The 23,643-nt window shown below is 39.0% G+C and overlaps 1 protein-coding gene across 2 annotated transcripts in view; it reads left to right on the top strand.

Moving 5' to 3' along the window:
• The window catches only part of ZFAND3 (zinc finger AN1-type containing 3), a 339,860-nt gene that overhangs the window by 227,792 nt on the left and 88,425 nt on the right, over window positions 1–23,643 (top strand). For both annotated transcript variants that reach the window (XM_007972738.3, XM_038005641.2), the window contains exon 3: window positions 19,995–20,177. In XM_007972738.3, coding sequence (XP_007970929.1) covers window positions 19,995–20,177 — 183 coding nt within the window. The remainder of the gene's footprint in view (window positions 1–19,994; window positions 20,178–23,643) is intronic.

Raw genomic sequence — 23,643 nt, forward strand, 5'->3', positions numbered from 1 at the left:
ATATTTTCCATTGTGATCTAATATACACGTATGTGTGCATAATAAATATATATTACAAAGTCAAAAGTTTTATAAGAGACAGTTTAACCTTACTATGTGTGTAGCAGGACAAGCAGCAGACAAAACCCCTCAGACACAGAGTTAAAGAAGGAAGCAGTTTATCCGGCCAGGCCGAGTGAGCAATTCCTGTCCCTTTTAAGGGCTCACAACTCCAGGCGGGTGCGTGTGAGAGGGTCATGATGGATTGAGCGAGCAGGGGGTGCGTGACTGGGGGCTGCATGCACCGGTAATTAGATCGGAACAGAACAGGACAGGGATTTTCACAGTGCATTTCTATACAATGTCTGTAATCTATAGATAACATAACTGATTAGGTCAGGGGTGGATCTTTAACTGCCAGGCCCAGGGTGTGGCGCCGGGCTGTCTGCCTGTGGATTTCATTTCTGCCTTTTAGTTTTTAACTTCTTCTTTCTTTGGAGACAGAAATTGGGCATAAGGCTGTATGACGGGTGGTCTCCTCCCTTACGTGTACTGCATGCGGATATTTCCTTTTCTGTTGTTTCTCTCGACTTGTCTAGTCTAGCCTTGTCTTTTCCTTCTTCCTCCCTCCCTCTCTCCCTTTCCCCTTTCTGCTGCCACCCTGTGAGCCACTGTGCCCAGCCCTCTATTCTGTTTCTTTAAAATGCTGGTAATACTATTGACCTTGATTTTAGATTAAAAAAAAAAATTGTAGTAGATTTTTGCCTCTTCTCTCTCCTCCCCCACTCCTCTCCTCCTCTTCCCTCCTCTCCACTTCTCTCCTCTTCACTTCTCTCCTCTTCCCTCCCCTTTTCTTCTCTCCCCTCCCCTCCCCTTCTCCTCTTTCCCCTCCCCCCTTTTTCTTTTCACTTGTTTTCTTCCTTCCTTCCTCCCTCCCTCCCTCTCCCCTTTTCTCCCCTCTCTTCTTTTCTCCCCTCCTCCTCCTTCCCCTCTTCCCCTTCACCTTCCTCTCCTCCTTTCCCTCTCTCACTCTTCCCCTTACAACAGGGTCTTGCTCTGTCAGCTACCTGGAGTGCAGTGGCATGATCTTGGCTCACCACAGCCTTGATCTCCAGGGTCCAAGGACTCCTCCTGCCTCAGTCTCCTGAGTAGCTAAGACTAAAGGTGCAGGCTCATGTCACCACACCCAGATTGCTTGCTTGCTTGCTTGCTTATTTATTTATTTATTTATTTATTTATTTATTTATTTATTTATTTAGAGACAAAGTCTCACTGTTGCTCAGGCTGCTCTCAAACTCCTGGCCTCAGGTAATCCTCCCACCTTGACCTCCCGAAGTGCTGGGATTACAGGTGTGAGCCCCTATGCCCAGCCCAAGTAGCTCATTTCTCAAAGCCCTTCAGCTACAAAATTACATGAGTATATTCTGTGAAACTATTTTTAAATGACATAATAAAAAATAAAGATTCTGGGACAAGGTCTGTCAGGGCAAACTGTCAAAAATAACAGCTTCTCTTGTATACGTAATTGTGGCCATCTCAACAAAAACTAATCCAATAAAAAGCCATTCCAAAGTCTTTAGTCTGTCCTTCTGAATACTGTCACAACTAGTATAAGCTAATTTTGGTGGTTTTTTCCCTCCCTTAAACTGACCCTTTTCACCCTTTTCTTTACACCCATACCAGTACACTAATTACTGTCTTTGGTGCATTTATTTCTGGCCATGACTAGTTAATGGAGAAGATTTATTTAATTTAAAAAACTTATTGCTGGATTTTAATTTGGTTGAAAGTAAGTCTAGTTAACACTCTTACTTTTTTTTAGATTGGCAGGTTAACATTTTTAGTCTATCTGAAATGAATAAAATTGGTTCTTTGGCCATCTTGCAGAACTTGAGCTCCTGAGTGCTAGAGCCACAGTTCATTCTTCACTAGGCATCTTTAATGTCTCAGCAAGAACTTTGCTGCAGAGATAGTAATTTTCCTTGTCACTCTTAGTTTTAGTTTTTGTTTCTAGGAAAAAAGGTGAATGGAATTTAACATCTATCAGATTGATAAACACAATATTAAAAGAGAAATTGGGAATGTGCTGCAGCCTTTCTTGACATGCTAGTTTTTTCCCTTGAGTTTGCACTACAGTGTTATTCACATACAGAGCTAAGTGAAGTGATAAATCACTTTCATGAAATGGGAGTTTTGGGGCTGGTTGTGTGGAAGATGTTTTTGCTCTTGATAAAAGTACATGAGAAGATGCCAAAGTAATTACTGTTTCTTTTTTGAGCCAGTCTTTTTAGATGTGTATGATTTCTGGTGAGACAATTGAAGTATAAAGTGTTAAGGAAATTGTACTGCTTTTGTAATATTGTAGCTAGCCTCCTAAGCATCTTCTGTTGATTTTTGTTTGTCTATGGTTTTTCAACTCCTCCTGTTTTAGACTTGGCATGTCTTGCCTTAAAATCTGTTTAGTTACAGCTGTCATCTCCCCATGTAGAAATTCTTTTATTTATTTATTTATTTATTGAGATGGAATCTCACTCTTTCGCCCAGACTGGAGTGCAGTGGCGCGATCTTGGCTCACTGCAACCTCCGCCTCCTGGGTTTAAGCATTTCTCCTGCTTTGGCCTCCCAAGTACTTGTGATTACAGGTGCGTGCCACTACGCCTGGCTGATTTTTGTATTTTTAGTAGAGATGGGGGTTTTGCGATATTGCCCAGGCTGGTCTCGAACTCCTGACCTCAAGTGATCCACCCAGCTTGGCCTCCCAAAGTGCTGGGATTGCAGGCTTGAGCCACAGTGCCCAGCCATTCCTGTGTAGAAATTCTGATACATTAGTTGATATTTCTTATGCATGCATTCTTTACCTTGAAAGATAAAATGAAATAAGAATCTAATAATAGTTCCTTATATAGGAATTCTAATGCAGTTCATGTAAAATTTTGTTTCTAATTTCATATACATTTTTCTAGCAATTTTTCTTCCTTTGAATCAGTAGCCTTCACTTAAATATTGATACAGATATAAATATATATTATCTCAAATATTTATCTTTATGAAATCTCCCACTTAAAAGGTAAGATTATGGTATTTTATTTAACACTACCTATTTCTAATAAGAGTAGTTTAGTAAAAAATATATGTAGATTACAATAGTTTTTTCTTTTTAAATGTTGGTATCAGGACAAAGGGAAAATACAGATTGAGTAGTAAGACCACGATAAGGAATTCGAACACAGAAATCCATATAAACATCTGTATAATCATTAAAGACAGTGCAGATTGAAATCTGAGCTTCCTAGGGATCAAAGCAAAAATGGAAATACTTTATAAGCAGTTTAGAGATCATCGTGTTATGAACTCTAAAGTGGTTAGCGAGAAGAGTAGTGAACAGTGTTCTCAGTAACAGCTCTTCAAAAAGTTTTTTACATGGCTTTTTCTTATAACATCCCTCATTATAGAAGCCAAGGGCATTATATATGAAAAGTAAGTTCCGGTGATGATGACTAAAATGTATCTCATTTTCCTTTTGCCCATTTGTCTGAATTAATGGTAAGCACCATCTCTCAGACTAATGTAAGATCTAAGCCTAATAAATTGCCTAAATGAGAAAATTATAAAGGATTTTTGATCTGTAAGACTTCCTATTAAGCTGCATAGAATAAGAGTAAGAGATAATGGGAGTTGTTATCTACATAGAACACAATCATTTAATTTGTTTAGTGCTATTTGAAGAAATTTACCTATATCACATGCTATTAAATATTTGAAAGATAATTTCAGAATGGATAACTTCTACCTCTTCCTGTATTCCATTCAATACATACTTACCCATGCTTGCAAGTGAAGTAAAAAGCATATTCCCAAATGAAAAATATTTTAAAAATGTGTTAGTTATACCAAATTTCACTTGTCTTAAGTGACATTTAGACAAACCGGTTTAGATTAACTAGGTATAAGGCAGTTCATTCCTAAGAAGGACTTCGTAATAATTTGTTTTCTTTGTTTGATAGGCAGCTATAAATAAAAAATTTAATACATTGACTTAGTAACCGGTGTCCATTTGAGAATCAGAAATGAGCCTGACTTGTAATCAGTAAAAGATAAAACCAACATATCGTGGTCCTATTAATTTAAAACACAAAATTTTGAGTTAGGGTCGGATTATCTGGTATTTTATGAAGAACAAGGATTTTAGTTGCTTGGAAATACAGTTGTTTCAGACAAAACTTTCTTTTCAATAAGCCAGTATCTGCTTAATATGGTTTTATGGCATTCATACATTCAGATTTTTATTAAGACTATTACAGAATTTAGTACAGCCTGGTAGAAAGTTAGTTGATATCTCCAGCCCACATTGTCTAGTAATCAGCAGCTGGGAAAATCAGAGTTAGAACTAAAGTGTACTGATCTAGTATTATAATTAGTAATGGCTGTATGTTTGAAATATGACTTCTGGCCAGGTGGCTCATCCCTGTAATCCCAGCACTTTGGGAGACATATGGATCACTTGAAGTCAGGAGTTCAAGACCAGCCTGGCCAACATTAGTAGAGATGGAAACCCCATCTCTACTAAAAATACAAAAATTAGCTGGATGGTGATGCACACTTGTAATCGCAGCTGCTCAGGAGACTGAGGCAGGAGAATCACTTGAACACAGGCGGCGGAGGTTGCAATGAGCCAAGATCGCACCACTGCACTCCAGCCTGGGCAACAGAGGGAGACTCTGCCTCCAAAAAAAAGAAAAAGCAAAAAAGAAATACTACTTTTTTCAAACCCAGTGTGACTTTTTCTTTGGCCCTTTTGGTCTGTAATCTGTGATGCTTTGCAGAATATAGTATCTTTATTCCTTTATCTGAGAGGGAAAATGTGCCTATATACATATACAATATTGCATGTAATTTAATAAGATTACTCAAAATTATATGCAAAAGTTTTCTGTGCACACACATTATGTATCCCAGATTATTGTCTCCACATATTTGGTGCCCCTCCCAGTGTGAGGCTCATACTTCCCTGTCCTGATCATCAGGCTGAGCTGTGTGACTTATTTTAGCCAATAAAATGCTAATGAAAAGTTTATTTCGCTTTTATGACCAGAAACGTTAAGAGCTGTTAGGTGTTTCCATTTCTCTTTTCCCTTTTCAGTGATACCAGCGGTATTCCATTTAGGGCCACTCCTTCATTCTGGGTTCCTGGAATGAAGATACATGGAGCAGAGCTGCTGCCTACCCTCAGTAGACCTATGATGTGATCAAAACAAACCATTGTTATAAAGCCTGTAGATTTTAGGGTCATTTGTTTTTGCAGGTACATTAGCCTAAGCTGACTGATAATAAGAACCCTAGCTTAAGAAGATCTTTTCTAGACCTAGGTGTTTTTTTTTTGTTTTTTGGTTTTTTGGTTTTTTTTACTTTTGTGTTTGTGGGTTTGTTTGTTTATTTTTGAGACAGGGTCTCTGTTGTCCAGACTGGAGTGCACTGGTACAATCATGGCTCACTGCAGCCTCACCCTCCCTGGGCTCAGCTGATCCTCCCATCTCAGCCTCCTGAGTAGCTGGGACTACAGGCGCGCACCATTACGCCTGGCCAGTTTTTGTATTTTATGTAGAGACAGGGTTTTGCTATGTTGTCCAGGATGGTCTTGAACTCCTGAGCTCAAGCTATTTGCCCACCTCAGTCCCCCAAAGTGCTAGGATTACAGGCATGAGCCACCATGCCTGGCCCCAACATTTTTTTATGAGTCATTAAAAAATACATTCAGGCCGGGCGCAGTGGCTCACTCCTGTAATCCCAGCACTTTGGGAGGCCGAGGTGGGTGGATCACGAGATCAAGACCATCCTGGGTAGCACGGTGAAACCCCGTCTCTACTAAAAATACAAAAAAATTAGTTGGGTGTGGTGGCGGGCACCTGTAGCCCCAGCTACTTGGGAGACTGAGGCAGGAGAATGGTGTGAACCTAGGAGGCGGGGCTTGCATTGAGCCAAGATCATGCCACTGCATTCCAGCCTGGATGACAGAGTGAGATTCCGTCTCAAAAAAAAAAAAAAAAAAAAAATTCAATGCTTGTTTTATGAGGGGCACCTGCATTATCTGCTATCCTCACAACAATCCTACACAGTAGGTTTTAACATTTTTGCAGTTGAGGAAACTGAAATAAAGTTAAGTAACTTTCTTATGGTCATGCAGTTTCTAAGTAGCTTAGGCACGATTCATACAGGTCTGTCTGATTCTTTGTATTATACCTCTAAACTTTCCTGTTTGTTCTTACATTGATTTCACATATATCTGATCAGTCATTTCTTTACTGATAGGCAGAATCAATAATGCAGTTTTCAAAACTTTTATATAATAAGTGCATTTGTCTCTGTTTAAATCAAGGGTCTTACATTTTTGGCTTTCAAAGCACAGATATCTTGTATTTGGAGGTTTTAATTTTTGTTTTACAATGAAATCACATGCCTTTAGGTGAGACTTACACTTGCCAGTTAGCCACAGTAACTAGCACTCCCTTTTGTGTTAGGCTCCCTAACTTCACACATTTATGATACTCACCTGGTCTCTGAAAACTTTTGTATTTGTATCCCCAGGATTGACTTGTTAGTGTACATTGTTAATGAAGCCAAAGACTTCGCTATAATTCACACCAGAGAAATTAATTTCATTGCCTTAGTCTCAAGCTAGCAACTTTTTAAATTGCATACAAGGAGTCGGAAGAGAAATAGCAATCATAGTTACTTCAAGATTTACTTATATGTCAGGCACCGTTCTAAGACTTCCACATGTATTATCTAATCTACAAAATAACTTTATTAGGTAGATAGTATTATTATTCTCATTTGTGGGGAGAAAACTAGAGCAAGAGAAGTTAAGTAACTTGCCCAGGATTACACAGCTATTAAGAAATAGAGCCAGGATTTGAACTTAAGCAGTCTGGTTATACACATCATACTGCGACAGAGGATATGTAGGTTAATTGTCCATGGAGCTTTTCTCACTAGTGGAGAAAGCTTTTGTATCAGTAGTTGATAGCCTTTACATGAAGATAGATACCTTTTAGGAATTGTGAATTATATAAACATCGTGTATTCTGATACCTTGAATTGACTGGATAAAAATTAGTAAATTAGCCCTAATCTTGTGAAGATCATTGCCATCTTCTCTGAACATCCCCCTGATATGCTTTAATAGATGTAAGAAGAAAGTATTAGTAAGCCCATCATTTCATCCCTCAAAAAATTGTATCTTAGAAGTTTGAACCACTACTTGGTCTTTTACTCTTTGGGAAAGAGATTGACTCTCTTCGCTCCCCCCACCCCACCCCCCTCTTCATTCACCACTTTTGAGTAGGCAATTCATTTTTTTTTTTTTGGAGACAGAGTCTCACTCTGTCTCCCAGGCTGTAGCACAGTGGTACAGTCTTGGCTTACTGCAACCTCCACATCCCAGGTTCAAGCAATTCTCATGCCTCAGCCTCCTGAGTAGCTGGGATTATAGGTGCATGCCACCACGCCCGGCTAATTTTTGTAGTTTTATTAGAGATAGGGTTTCACCATATTGGCCAGGCTGGTTTTAAACTCCTGACCTCAGTTGATCCACCCACCTCGACCTTCCAAAGTGCTGGGATTACAAGCGTGAGTCACTGTGCCTGGCCAAGAAGGCAATTCATTCTTTGCTTCTTTTTCCCCTCCTAGAGATGGAGTTTTGAGATGTTACCTAGGCTGGCCTGGAATTCCTGGGCTCAAGCAGTCCTCCTACCTTAGCCTTTCTAGTAGCCAGGTGATATGGTTTGACTGTGTCCCCACCCAAATCTCATCTTGAATTTTAGTTACCATAATCCCCACGTCATGCTGGTGGGAGGTAATTGAATCATGGGGGCAGTTACCCCCATGCCGTTCTCGTGAAAGTGAGTGAGTTCCTATGAGATCTGACGGCTTTATGAGGAACTTTCCCCCTTTGCTTGGCGCTTCTCTCCTGCCACCTTGTGTAGAAGGACATGTTTGCTTCCCCTTCCACCATGATTCTAAGTGTCCTGAGGCCTTCCCATCCATGTGAAACTGTGAGTCAATTAAACCTCTTTTCTCTATAAGTTACCCAGTCTTGGGTATTTCTTCATAGCAGCATGAGAATGGACTAATACACTGGGACTATAGGCGTGCACCACTGTGCCCAACTGACATTCTTAAAATATAGCATATTGTATTGCTTGAATTTGTGCTGAACATTTACAAGTTTTATCTTAAGGGAAAATGTGTCTCAAAAGTTAATATCACCACTCTAAGTTGAATTTACTGAAACAGATGGAGTGGTCCGCTTAGTAGCAGAGCTTAAATGAAGGAGACCTGAAGACTGGTGGTGTGTGACCCTGGTATGAGATGATAAGACTGAGAACTGAGTAGAAATACTCAGGAAATATTGAGGGAGTAATTAGGGGTAGGAATAGCTCATTAAGTCAGGAGCTGCCTTTATGGATAGAGGGAAGGAAGAACGAATAGGACCAGATTGTAAGAGCGTAGGTGGGCAAGAGCAGTCCCACCTACGCTCTACCCAGTCCTACCACCTACGCTTTTCCCAGTCCCACCACCATCCTCTCCCTCAAAAGAGAGGTGCCAGTGGGAGTTATTCTTTTGTCTTTTCTCCTGTTACATCTGCACGGTAAAATGAAAGGCTAGTAGCATTAGGACTGTGGATACAATTATAGAAATAATCAGTGATCTAAAAAGAGGGGTGGTAACCTGCTGTTTTTGCTAATTTATTCCCAAATGCTTTTCTACTTTTCTATTCTGTTGTCATTGAAGTCTTTATGGGACATTTAAAGCCTTTGATCTGGAGTAAAATATTCCAGCCTCCAGCCTCTCCAGCAATTACGTTCATGCCACTTCTGTGCCATTGGAGTAATTCATGAATGACACTAAGGACTAATGGCTTGAGGGGAAGTCTTAAGATGATACCAAGGGTCAACTATAAACAAATAGAAGTTTTTTGTTTTGTTTTTAGGCTCCAACTTGCCTGTTTTGTCAGCTTTACCCAGTTTTTCCACAATATGCCAAACCCTATCAGTAATTTTGATGGCTGAACTGTATGTGTATATGCACACACAGCATAAAGTGCATATTTTGTTAGAGCTAGATTAATGCCACAATATTCAAGAAAACTTCTCCCTGTGTTTTAAAAAAATTGACATATTTTGTGGTTAGACTGAAATGATGTAAATGTACATGTTATTGTAGTACTAATGAATTGTTAGATATTTGCTGTAATGTTAACATTGCTAATTTATGCCCTGTAAATGAATATTGAATATGAAACACTGTTACAGGGAAAACTATAGTCTGCACAATAAATGCTGTATAAGAAACAAGCCTTACTCCAAATAATTTTTTTTTTTTTTGCTAGTTCACACCTCTGAGTAGTTGGCTCTATAGGTGTGAAGAATCTAGAGAATGTTTAATTTCAGTGATAAACCAGATTATAAAGTAAGTTTAATTGATGAAAAGAGTAAGCTTTGTCAGCTTCATATATTCTCTTGTTGCCTGTTTTTTGCAAGACACATTTGAGAATATGCTTTTGGGAGCCAGTCTAATGTTACCTGTATTTGCCTCACGTAAAAATCTTAAGCTCTGTGGTTTAAATCTAAGCAAGCAGGAAGTGACTTGAGAGACCTTGTAAGTCCTGTTAGGACCAGTTATCCATGATGAATAATAAGGAAGAAATTTTTATATGTGCAGAGATAATTTATGAAATCCAAACATCTACTTATTGACAGGGTGCTTAATATTTCTCTTGTAGGTAGGAGCACTCTTGCCTCCTATAAATAAATTTTGTAGCAATTTAAAATCCATTAATGTCTGTAACAGAACTAATATTCTTCAACTTTGTGTGTTCATCAGTATCCAATACATTAAATTCAAGAAATGTATATTGTGTATTATGTGGCAGGCATTTTGCTGGGGGCTGAGTCACACTGTGAGTAAGACATTCATTTATCCAACAAATATTTAATAAAGTGCCTTCTATGGATAATCTTAAGGACTTCCCTTAGGAAGTAGTGCTTATATTAAGAGTTCAAATATGGGTAGGATTTACCAAGGTGAATATGAGGATAAAAAATCTTCCACATGTCATGACTAAAGTACTCCATGTTGACAGCCGGGTGTGGTGACTCACGCCTGTAATCCCAACATGATTACAGGCACGAGGCTGAGGCAGGGAGATCATTTGAGGTCAGGAGTTTGAGCCTGGCCAACATAATGAAACCTTGTCTCTACTAAAAAGTACAAAACCTAGCTGGGTGTGGTGGTGCATGCATGTAATCCCAGCTACTCAGGAGGCCAAGGCAGGAGAATTGCTTGAACCTGGGAGGCGGAGGTTGCAGTGAGCCAAGATCGTGCCACTGCACCCCAGCCTAGGCGACAGAGCGAGACTCCATTTTGGGGGAAAAAAAAGAAAAGAAAAGAAAAAAAAAATTGCACTCCCTGTTGAGAAAGAGCATGGAGTGTCTGAAAAACCAAGACCGCTGGAGAATGGCTAAAGCAAGCAGAGGGAGAGGAGGAGCAGTGGCATCAAATGTGGCTGAAGAAATAGCCAGCAGCCAGTTGTAAGTTCTAAGCCATGGTTAGGATTCTGGATCTGGTTGTAAAGGCAATGAGAAGCCATTCAAGGGTTTAGGCAGGGAGGTGATGTTATCAGAATTTATTTTCTTACAATTTTTTTTTTTTTTTTTTTTTTTTGCAATCACTGTGGTTGCACTGTGAAGGGTGGATTACACTGAGCCAAGAGAGGACACAAAGATTTCAATTAAGATGTTATTGAGTCTGGACATGGTGTCTCATTCCTGTAATCCCAGCACTTTGGAAAGCCAAGGCAGGCAGATTGCTTGAGGCTGGAAGTTCGAGACCAGCCTGGCCAACATGATGAAACCCCGTCTCTACTAAAAATACAAAAATTAGCCACATGTGGTGGTGCACACCAGTAGTTCCAGCTTCTCGGGAGGCTGAGGCATGAGAATCGCTTGAACCCGAGAGGCTTGAACTCAGGATGCCAAGGTTGCAGTGAGCCGAGATTGCACCACTACGCTCCAGCCTCAGTGGCAGGGTGAGACTCTGTCTCAAAATAAAAAAGATGCTGTCAGAGGAATCTTACAGATGATGATGGCTTAGACTACAGTGGTAATGGAAAAGGATTCAGGAGATATTTAGGAGTTGTAAATGACTAGAATGGTAATTTGGGGAATGTAAAATTAAGAAGGGAGAACATGAAGTTCAAGATAATTCCTGTCTTCTGACTTTATTCTTTTAAGTGAGTGTTGATACCATGTCTTGAGATGGGACGGAGGGCAGAAGACAAGGTCTATTTTATTTTTTGAGGTATTACTCAAATTGCAGATTCATGGACATAAATAGGGAACATAGGATAGGAGTCATTTATCATCATTAGGAGAATATATACATGTAGGGGTGTGTATGTGTGTATGTATATGTGTATGTATTATACGTATATATTTTTAACTTACTTGAAAGGACACAGGCTGGGCATGGTGGCTTACACCTGTAATCCCAGTGCTTTGAGATACCAAAGTGGGAGGATCTCTTGAGCCCAGGAGTTCAAGACCAGCCTGGGCAACATAGTGAGGCTCCATCTCTACGAAAAAAAAAAAATTTTTTTAAGGTAGTTGGGTGTGGTGGCACACACCTGTAGTCCCAGCTACTCAGGAGGCTAAAGTGGGAGCATCACTTGGGCCCAGGAAGTCAAGGCTGCAGTGAGCCATGTGTATGCCACTGCACTCCAACCTGGGTGACAGAGCGAGACCCTGTCTCAAATTAAATTTAAAAAAAAGAAGGAAGCACACAAAAACCGAGCAGTGTTATTCAGTCTGTCTATTCTGAGGTCAGTGAAGAGAGTCTGATTTTTTTCAATTAATAAAAGTGATTTTTGAAAGAAAACAAAAATTAATAAAAATATTTTTTTTAAAAAGAAGATAGTCTGATTTTTAAAGAGAAGGAATGGCCATGAGAGGTTGGGTGAGAATCTGATAGGGTAAAGGTATTTTGCTTTGCTTTTTAAAGAAGCTAGAAGATACTATTCATGAGAAGACACCTAAGTAGACTTAGCCACATTCAATAGATCACAGTTTGCCCCTAAAGCTACAACATATGCATAAAGTGACCAAGTCCGTAAGTATATTGGTTCTTGCTCACTCCTGTTTAAACAGTTTATTCTTGCTGAGGCTGTTAACCCAGATTAACATCCAACTACTAGAATTTTATTGAGATTTTAATCAGAAGGCTAGAAGTCTGATTTATGAATTGGCTGGCTCCTAATGGCTTTGTAACTTTTTAAAATAAGCTATTTAAGTTTTGTGGTTGAGATGGGGGTGGGGGACAATGTATCTTTAGAAACCTAGAAATGTTTCTATGAACGGAAGCTGTAGCCTATTATGGATATAAATTGGGCAGAGAGGGGATGGTGAGCAGAACCCTGTTGTGTTAAAGGAGACCTTTATACAGTGCCTTGTATGAACCAAACTCTTGAGATATGGGAAATGAATTTTTATTTTTAAGTGAGTTGAGAAACAAAACCTCTGGCAACCTTTTCCGTTTTTTAAAATTTGACTACTTGAAACATGAAGTATTTTATGGTGCGAAATACCAAACTAAAGCTTCTGGTGGATGCATGGATTTGTAATCTGTGATATGTAGTCAGATGGGGTTTGGAGACTGAGAATGGAAATGTGCGAACTAGCAGCGTACCGGGTGCAGGCTGCGAGCTGTTGCATTTTGGGGAGCTGGGAGGTGATTGCTTCAGTGGTGCATGCTGTAGTGGGAAGAGCACAAACATTAGAGTCAAATAAAGCTGAGTCTCAAAACCTAGCTCTAGCATTTGTTAAGGAGGGAGCAGGTTACCCAACCTTGCCATACACACTGTCCTCTGCTGACATGTGGTGATGACATCTACTGCCCAGTTTATTCTGAGGACTAAATGAGAAAATGAATGCAAAGCCCCTGGCAGAGTGCCTGACTCATAGGAGGCGCTTAACTCTTAGTTCCTCTTCTACTTCTAATTTGATTTCCTATATACCTGGCTTTAGTGTTTGCAATAATGATAGAAGCCTTATTAGTGATCCCAAGTAGTCTTAATGAGTGAGTTGGAACAAATGCAGTTGAATTTCTCATCTCTACTTACTGATTATGAAAATAGAAATTCACAGGTATTAAACTCTATCTTTTAGAAATGCCGACCCACATGATGCTAAGAGTACCCTTAAAGACACACAGAACAGTTTATGGAAGGTTTAAAGTAACAACTGATAAATACTTTTAAATGTAATCCAGTGATGGACTTTCTACAGGAAAACATTGGCCACTTATTTATCCAGTTAATGTTTATTGAGAACCATTTTTTGTCCTGGATCCTGAATAATGTAGGAGACTGACAAGTGAACAGATGATTCTTATATACCATAGTAAGTCTTGTGCTATGGGAAATCACAGAGTGCTGTGCCAAGAGAATTTGGTAATACATACCAAATGCTTTAAAAATGTACGTCCTCTCTTACCAATTGATCTACTTCTATTATATAACTTAAGGAAACTCAATGAAATCTTGTTTATAATAGTGAAAGGTTGGTAAATGAAAATGTGTAACACTAGTGGATTGGTTTAGTTCATGTATCTATGAATGAATGAGACCATGTACTCATTAGTGATCACCCATTTATATTTTACAAAGAAGAAACATTCATGATACCTTGCTAAGAGGAAAAAAAATAGGTTATGAAACAGGGTTAGAAAGAATTAATTTGTTTTCAGTGAGAGAAAAACTTTAGCAAAATAACCGGAATTCTTTTTAAATATTTTCAAGAAATCATTCTGAAAGACATATTATTGTAATAATCTAGAAGTGGGGTTGGGAATCTAAGCATCTTGCCTAATCGGCATTGTACATCTGAGAGATAAACAGTGGGGCATGTGCATATCAAAATGAGTATTGCATAGTGGCTAGATAGGGTGTAGTTCTAGAGAGACTGCCCAGGTTAATGGACTTGTGAAGCAGGACAGGACAAAGTGCTTTCACAGTGCTTCCAGTATTTTAGGTGCATTTTGTAGTAAGAAGATTGACGTGTGAAATATCATTCTGAAAACAGTGGAGAAAACAATGCCAGTGAGTATGTGAGTAGCCAGTCCCAGGGACTTCACTGGTTATTTTGACTTTGCTAGCACCATTAGGTCACTTTATCTTCTGGAGACATTCCATTTCTGGGTACTAAAGGATTCAAGCATATCTTTGTTGAGAAATTGTTTTTTCCTTTAGATGATATGATAATAAGGTAAGTTGCCAAGATCTGGGCTGCATTCATTCTTAACAGTAATCCCATTAAAGTGCAAAGGTTTTTAAACTCAGTTTTTACAAGTAACAGTTTGCTTGGAAAAGCTTTATTCACGTATACCTCTCTCAGACTCACAACTTTATTCAAGGACAAGTTTAAGACCTTTGGATATACCATTAACTCAACTAACTTACAAAATTAGTTATTCCTGAGTTTTTTTCTCATTTAGAGAGGTAGATAAGCTTGGAGATTTCTAGTTTTCTCATTTATATGAGAATTATACAATATATCAAGGGAACAGACCTTTACTTTGTCTGAATCAGATGAAGTGGCTTTTTCTGGACCTTTCATCTGCACTACTCTCCAGTGTAGAATGATGGGGGCAGGCTCTGTGCCTCATGTTTTGTTGTTTACTTCTTTACATGTAATATAAATCTGTTGCCCTTCATTTTCGGAGTAGACTTCCGAGAGATTCTTTCTTTTTGGCAGTAATCAGAAGTTGGATGCTGGATGATTCAGAAAGAAAGGCCTAAGAGAATAAGAACTGTGATGCAAATATCAGGGCCAAAACGAAAAGATAACTCTTACTTAGTGCCCCTTTCTTTCAGTTTGGAAAATACCTTTTCTTTTTAATTCTGTCATTTGTTGAGTACTCATGTGCTAGGTCTTCATATACATTATCTTATTTAATCCACATTTTCCTGAGAGGTTTAAATAACCACCTCCCTTTGTTTTACAGAAGGCCCCAAAAGATTAAACAATTTGCTTTTAGCTGTATGCCCGGTAAATAGCAAGGTCAGGATTTGAATCCAGGTCTCACTCTAGAGCTCTTTGTATTGCACAGACTTTGGCATGGAAGTTAGAAAACTCCCAACTCAATTTCTGGTGAATTATAGTAATTTTCTCAGCTCTTGCTTTCTCTGTCTGTAAAATGAGAGGATTGAGCTGAATTTCTAAAGTCATTACTGGTTGTAACATTCTGTGATTCCTGGATGCTTTTTCAGATTCAAGCAGAGAATATATAGAGCTTCTACTCCTCTCTTTGTGAGCAGCCAGTTGCGTTTGTATGTTAGCCTGATGATGTTATGACACCATCACCCTGTACAGGTGTAGAAAAGGCATAGAAGGAGTATGGGTTAAAAGAAGGTCCACTGTGTCAACTGTTGATTTCTAAAAGAAAACCTGAAGTTTTGAACTGCCAATTCACAAAAGAAAACTTGAAAGTACCTGAGCATCAAAGCAGCGTGGCAAGCTTTGGCTGGAGAGTGTGTGGGTGGAACCTGGTATTAATAATTGTCTTTAGACACCAACATCCTTCACCTTCAAAGGGCTCTTGTGCCTCAGTGAGTGAGTTTCTGTGTGTGCATCTGTCTCCAAGCATTGGGGATTGTGCTAGACGGTACAGTGATGACTCAGTTTCAGTTCTTTCAGGGTCATATAACATTTCCAATTAAATGGTAGACAGATGGTTATGGGAGGGACACAATGATTATTGATATAGGAGAGCTAATGAGATGACATGACATAAAAAAGAAGTATTATTGCAGTATTTTTATTCCATTGATATAGTACCTTTTTCTTGAAGGTGCTATACAAATAACACTGAGATAATAAGCTATTTTAAAATGTCAAAACATGGAAGAACGAGAAAGTGGCCAGGAGAAATAAATACACAGAAAAGAAGCAGTGGGGGCTGTAGAGCACTGATCACCTTAGCAGTTACTAACTGGCTACATTCCTTGCACTCACTAGTGGTGCTGGAAATGGCTGGGGGCTTGACATGGAGGTCTCTTCCTTGGCCCATCCTGGTGATCACAGTGCCACATCCTGTGGTTGTGATTGAAGACCATGGACTTTGTTGTCCAATGGACTTGTCCTTGCTACTTATTAGCTGTTGACTTGGAACAAATTACCTAAACTTTCTGAACCTCAATTTCTTTATCATTAAAATGATGTTATTTATACCTTCGTTGTTAGGGTTTTCCTGAGGACTAACATAAATACGTTATGCACATAAAATATTTAGTTCAGTGCCTGGCACATAATAAATGCATCATAAATGCTAGCTATTCTTACGTTTAGAATATGTCAAAAGGTAGTGATTCTGATGAAGTTATAGAGTATGATAGCAACACTTCCCTGTGGTTTGAAGGCTATGTCAAGTTATAAGAATCTTGTACTTCTCTGAATTGATATAATAAACTGTAATCTGTATTTCACAGAGTAGCATTAGATTTTTAAAATATATAGAGAATATAGACAATAATCACACTCAGATACCTACCAACAGCTTAAGAAATAAAAAATTACAAAACAAGATAGTAGACCCGTTTTTCTCCTTATCCCTTGGCCTCAAAGAGGTAATCGCTATCCTGAATCTGGTATATTATTTCCTTGAATGTTTTTATCTTGTAATTATTACCATTCATGTATCTATAAACAATATATGGTATTCTTAACATATTTTAAATTTTTGTATAAGTATTATTATACCATGTATATCTTTCTGTAGCTTGCTTGCTTTTCTCAACATTCTTTTTGAGATTTTTCTATTATACTTGTAGCCTTATTCATTTAATCACTGTAGAGCATTTTAAGATCAATTTTCTGTTAATGGACATTACCTATCTTTGGAAATTTTTGTGTGCCTCTCACCATCACACCACCCTCCCTCAATCTAAGATGTAACTGCTCTTCTGAATTATGCTAATATTTGGGGTCTTTGAAAAGGTTTAAGGCCCGGCGCTGTGGCTCACACCTGTAATCCCAGCAATTTGGGAGACTGAGGCGGGCGGATCACCTGAGGCCAGGAGTTGGAGACCAGCCTGGCCAACATGATGAAACCCCATCTCTACAAAAATACAAAAATTAGCCGGTCGTGATGGCAGGCGATTGTAATCTCAGCGACTCAGGAGGCTGAGGCAGGAGAATCACTTGAACCTGCGAGACAGAAGTTGCAGTGAGCTGAGATCGCACCACTGCACTCTAGCCTAGGTGACAGAGTGAGACTCCATCTCAAAAGAAAAAAAAAAGAAAAAAAGAAAAAAATGGGTTAAGCATACAAATCCCTAAACAGTATATCTGAGTTTGTACTGTTTTTAAGGTTTATATAAGCACAGTACAATCTACTGTGATTTAGTGGCTTGCTTTTTCCCTCAGCATCATGATTTTGAGATTCATTCATGTTGATACATGTGACAATAGTTGTTTCCATTATGTACATTATTCCATTGTTTGTTTGACTGTGCCATTATTTATAGACCTTAAGGTTGTTGCTGTCTCCTTGAATATGTTTGTTGAGTTTCTCTCAGGTATATATCTAGGGATTAAATGACTGGGGTGTAGGTAATGTATGTGTATTTTTATCTTTACTGGATATTGATATGTAGTAATTTCATTATTTAATTGTAAGTATTTTGTAATTTTATAATTTGATTTCACTCACGAGTTTAAAATTTTTTTTTTGTATATTTCCAAATATAAATTTTTTTCTCAGCAGTTTTTAACTCAGTTGCCCTATGATCAGGTAATATTGTCTGTATCTTAGTAATTCTTTGGCATTTGTTGAGACTTTTGCTTTGTGTTCTGATATGTGGTCAAGATTTAGCCAGGTTTTAATCAGCTTTTATAAATATTCCATGTGTTTGAAAATAATTTATTTGGCCGGGCTTGGTGTCTCATGCCTGTAATCCCAGCACTTTGGGAGGCTGAGGCAGGCGGATCACCTGAGGTCAGGAGTTCGTGACCATCCTGGCCAACATGGTGAAACCCCGTCTCTACTAAAAATACAAAAATTAGCTGGGCGTGGTGGCACACGTCTGTAATCCCAGCTACTTGGGGCCTGAGGCAGGAGAATTGCTTGAGCCTGGGAGACGGAGGTTGCAGTGAGCTGAGATCGTGCCACTGCACTCCAGCCTGGCCAACAGAGTGAGACTTTGTCTCAAAAAAAAAAAAAAAAAAAGAAAAGAAAACAAGAAAATAATTCATTATCTAATTGTTGGATACTTGGTCTTTGTATGCTTATTAATTATTTTGTGTGAGAGTTATATTAAAATCATACCCTGTAGGAAATTTGTCAGTTTCTTGTGAATATAACCATTTTTACTTTAAGTACAGTTGGCCCTGGAACAAAATGAGTTTGAACTTTGTATGCCTGCTTATATGAAGCTTTTCAACCAAACCTGGATTGACAATATGGGATGCTAAACCTGTGTATATGGAGGACCAGTATTTAATATACGCTGGTTCAGTAGGGCTGACTGTGGAACCTGAGTATATGCGGGAGCTCTGAAACCAATCCCCCCTGTATACTAAGGGAGGGCAGTACTTTGTGGCTTTGGAGAAGACTCTTTTAGTATTTTATAATGATCCTCTTCACCCCTAATAATGCTTTTGACTTAAAGTCTACATATTCTGACAGTACTGTAGCCATACTAGCTTTCTGTTCATCCCCTCCCCTCCCGTTTTTCTTTTCCTTTCCTTTTCCTTTCTTCATTCTTTTTTTTCTCCTCTCCTCTCTCTCTCCCCCTCCCCTCCCTTTTCTCCTCTCCCTCTCCTTTCTCTGTTCCTGTCTTGTCCTGTCCTGTCCTGTCCTGTCCTGTCCTTCCCTTCCCCTTCCCCTTCCCCTTCCCATTCCCCTTCTCCTGCCTTTTCCCCTTCCCTTTCCTCTTTCTTTCTTACTCCTGGACTCAAGAGATACCACCAAGTAGCTGAGACTACAGGTGTGCGCCACCACCCTCAGCTAATTTTTTAAAACTTTTTTAGAGATGAGGTCTTGCTGTGTTGCTCACGCTCGTCTCAAACTTCAGGCCTCAAGTAGTCCTCCCACTGCAGTCTTCAGAAATGCTGGGATTATAGGTGTGAGCTACTGTGCCCTGCGTGTTCACTTATTTTTTTTGCCAGGTACATTTTTTTATATATATACAATTGTGTTATACTTGGGGGATTGGCTACAGGACTCCCTTGCATATACCAAAATCTGTGCATACTCAGGTTCATCAGTCTGCACTGCAGAACCATGGTATATGGAAAGTAGGCCTTCCATATATGATTTTTGCATCCTGTGAACATTGTATTTTTGATCTGCATTTGGTTGAAAAAAAATCCGCATATAAGTGGACCCACACAATTCAAACCCATGATGTTCAAGGACTAACTATACTTTAACATTTTTTTATCCTCTCATATTTGTGTTTTTAGTATGTCTCTTATAAATTGAATATAACTGGACTTTAGTCCAAATATTCTTTTAGCTGAAAAGTTCAGTCTGTTTATTACCATTACTGACATATTTATACTTATTTCTACCATCTTTTATGTGTTTTGTGTTTACTCTGCTGTTTTCTCTGCTACCTTTTTCATGACCTTTCCTTCTAAAAAGTTTGAAAAACTGTTGTTTATTCCCTTTTTCTGATTACTCTTAAATATTTAACATGCATCTTTGGCTTTGCACAGAACGTTAAAATCAGTATGTTTGCATTCTTCTGAATAATAAGGGACCTTGGAAAACTTTTAACTGTAGTCACCTTCAACTAATCTTAAACGTTTTTGACCAGTATTTTACTCCCATGGTTTTTTAATCACCCAGATCAGTATTATTGCTGTTGTTGCATTTAATTTTTGTACCAACTTCCATTGTTTTCTAATCCTCAGAGACTGTGAACTCCTTAATTAAGCTCATTTTCTATTTTTCTTCAGATTTTCAAAAGAAACAACCAGACGATGATTCCGCTCCAAGTACAAGTAACAGCCAATCAGATTTGTTTTCCGAAGAGACCACCAGTGACAACAACAATACCTCGATAACCACGCCAACTCTTAGTCCCAGCCAGCAGCCGCTTCCGACAGAACTGAATGTAACTTCACCGAGTAAAGAGGAGTGTAAGTGCCTGGCTTCTTAAGGGTGGTAGAGAGGGCAGTCTAAGAACCTTAGATGAGCATCTTGGTAATGCCTAACCCCAGAAAAAACAGCACTTCTTTTAATTCAAAATAAGTGTTCACATACAAGGCCCAAGCTCAGCTAGTTAGAGAGTAAGTTTCAGCCATTCCTGAAGAAATAGCCTTTTATACTGTCACAGTACATGAAGTTTTGAACCAGTCTAGAGAGCAGTGGCTCTCACCTATGTCTGCACATTAGAATCCACTGGAGGTTTTTAAAACAATTTTAATCTTTAGCATCATTCCATCATTCTCATTTAATTCATCTGGAGGGAGACCCAGGGATCTGTTATTTTAACTCTGCAGAGGATTTCTAATGTGCAGCAAGGGACCAGTAAGGGATTCTAACCTTAAAACCCTAATTTAGGAGCCTTAGATTGAAACTTTACCTCTGTCACTAACTGGGCCTTGACTGTTTCTAAGCATTTAACTGAGAAAACACTATACTTCATAGGACATAGGATATTTAAAGCAAGAAGGAGATGGTATTACTCTTCTGTGAGTCTTCAGTGTTGGAATGCTATTTTGTAGGTGATAGAGAAGTTCACTGTCTACTTAATTTTTTTTTTTCCCTTGAGATACTCACTCTGTTGCCCAGGCTGGAGTGCAGTGGTGTCATCTCAACTGACGGCAACTCTAGCTCCTGGGTTCAAGTGATTCTCCTGCCTCAGCCGCCTGAGTAGCTGGGATTACAGGTGCCTGCCACTATGCCTGGCTAATTTTTATATTTTTAGTAGAGACAGGATCTCGCCATGTTGGCCAAGCTGGTTTCGAACTCCTGACCTCAAATGATCTACCCGCCTCGGTCTCCCAAAATGCTGGGATTACAGGCGTGAGCCACCATGCCCGGCCCATTATCTACTTAATTTTTATAATGTCATAACATAACATCTCTTTCCCTCCATCCCCCATCCTTGCTGGTACATGAAACATACATCTCTTTTAGGGCACAACTATAACTGATAGTATTTGTTGAAAATTATAGGGATATTATGACATAGCAATTTTTGCCTTTTAAAAGCTCTGCTTGGCCAAGGCAGGAGGATTGCTTGAGGCCAGGAGTTTGAGACCAGCCTAGACAACATGGTGAGACTCTTTTCTCTACCCTCAAAAAAAATTAGCCAGGTGTGGTGGTGTGTGTTATGGTCCCAGCTGCTTAGGAAGCTGAGGCAGGAGGATCTCTTGAGCCCAAGAGTTCAGGGTTACAGTGGACTGACTATGGTCTCACCATTACACTGCAGCCTTGTGAGACCTGGTCTTTTTTTTTTTTTTCTCTCTCTAAAAATAAATAAATAAATAAAGCAAAGTTGAAATTTAGTATTTCAAGTTTCATGAATATCTAGAAACACAGTAGGTTAGAATGTTCTGTGTTCTGTATACTAACTTTGGAAAGGTTAGCAGAAAACAAATATCTAAATCTATCATAAACTACTGTATTTGGTAATATTGAGAATATAAAATAAGCAAGGTCATAGTCCTTGTTCTCAAAGAATTTGAAGGGGAAATTAAATATATTTGTTATAGTTTATCGGTGGTTATCAACCAGGAGTAATCTCCCACCCCACAGCCCCAGAACATTTGATAGTGTCTGGAGGCCAGGGATGCTGCTAAATGTCCTACATGATATAGGACAGTCTTCTGCAACAAAAAAATCATTTAGCTCACAATGCCAGTAATGCTGAGTTTGACAAACCCTGATACATGTTTGCATACACCCATGTTGGTCCTTATATATTAAAGACAGCAACTGTTGAAGGACATTGACTTACTGAGGAAGTGGTAAAGATGGATAGAAGGTGGTGAAGAGACATACTAGACAGAGTAGAATGAGCTGTGGAAGGAAAGCTGCATGAAGTTTCTCAATGGCAAATGACTGTCTTAGTGCCGTTTATGGAAGAGAATGAAGGACAAGGCTAGAAGGATAAGTCGTGGCCAAGACATAGAGGCTTAAATGTCCAGCTAAGCTATTTGGACTTGAGACAGTAGCCATATTTTTGAGCAGAGGAAGTGATATTATTACAGTCCTTTGGAGAAGTAACTTTGGTTGTATTGAAAATGGAAAGGATTAAACAGGAATAACATTGCAAAGAGAGAATTTTTAAAATGTTATAAATTATTGAATAGAGGCCAAAGCAGGTGTAGAAATCATGTAAGAGGAGGAAAAAAAATGGTGAAAATGATAGTGGTCATGCTAAGGCAGTAGATTTTGTTTTGTTTTCAAAAATCTATTCAAGGTCATGTACTCATTGAGGAGCCGATGACAGCTGTGGCCCCTTGTCTTAGAAAAATATACACCATCCATTTATACCCAATTTTGCGTAGAATTTCTCTACAGCTTATTATGGCCCTTGGGTTAAGAACTCCTGGTCTAAGGAAAAGGTTGGTCAGGATCTCATCTGATGGAAACTGGATTGGATTCATGCATACCAGGATCAGGCCATCACAAACCAATTCAAGCTGCCAAAATGCGTGTGAGGCTGAGATAACAGCAGCTACTATTTGTTGAGTACTTTTTATATGAGCCATTATTCTACATGCATATTTTCTCATTGTTTCTCGTGATAACCCAATGAGGTAGATACTGTCATTATACTCATTCCATGGATGAGGAATTAGACACAAAAAGATTAAATAATTTGACTGTGGTCACAAACTAGTAGATACCAGAACCAGGATTCAGAAATTTAGGCATTTGGCTTCAGAGTTCATACTTTTAATCAGTTAATTCACAATGTGAAAACACAACTGTCACAGAGAATAATATTTGTGTGGGCAAGAGGGATGCTTTCTCTTCCTGTCATTAAGATATGTGGAAATCCACATCATAAGCAAAAGTTACTAGCCAGTTTCGGCCACTGTAGACTGCTATGTTTTTTTTTTTTTTTTTTTTTTTTTTTAAATAAGAATACCTTCAGCCTGATTAAGGATGTCTAGTTCTACTAGCTTCATTTCCTTTCTCTCTTTTTGGTGACATCATTGCTTTGAACCATTGTATGTTTCTCTTAGACTTATACTCTCTGAAGCTAATCTCTTTCCTAATTCCTCAAGTTTCTACAGATCTAGGGAAATGAGATTTGCCAATTGGCGATATGGTGATGACTTAAGTTTGTATTGTATGCAGCTGGGCAGGTTGAGTTGGAGCTCAGAGGAGAGAAGTCAAGATTGGCTTTATCCACATGGACATGATAGTTTAAGCCATAGGTGTTAAATGCGTTTGCCAAGGGTGAGAGTAAAGAAAAGCAGGGAGGGCTGGGCACGGTGGCTCATGCCTGTAATCCCAGCATCTTGGGAGGCAGAGGCAGGCGGATCACAAGGTCAAGAGATCAAGACCATCCTGGCCAACATGGTGAAACCCTCTCTCTACAAAAAATACAAAAATTAACCGAACATGGTGGCATGTGCCTGTAGT

Source organism: Chlorocebus sabaeus, chromosome 17, assembly GCF_047675955.1.
Source record: "Chlorocebus sabaeus isolate Y175 chromosome 17, mChlSab1.0.hap1, whole genome shotgun sequence".
Classification (NCBI taxonomy): domain Eukaryota; kingdom Metazoa; phylum Chordata; class Mammalia; order Primates; family Cercopithecidae; genus Chlorocebus; species Chlorocebus sabaeus.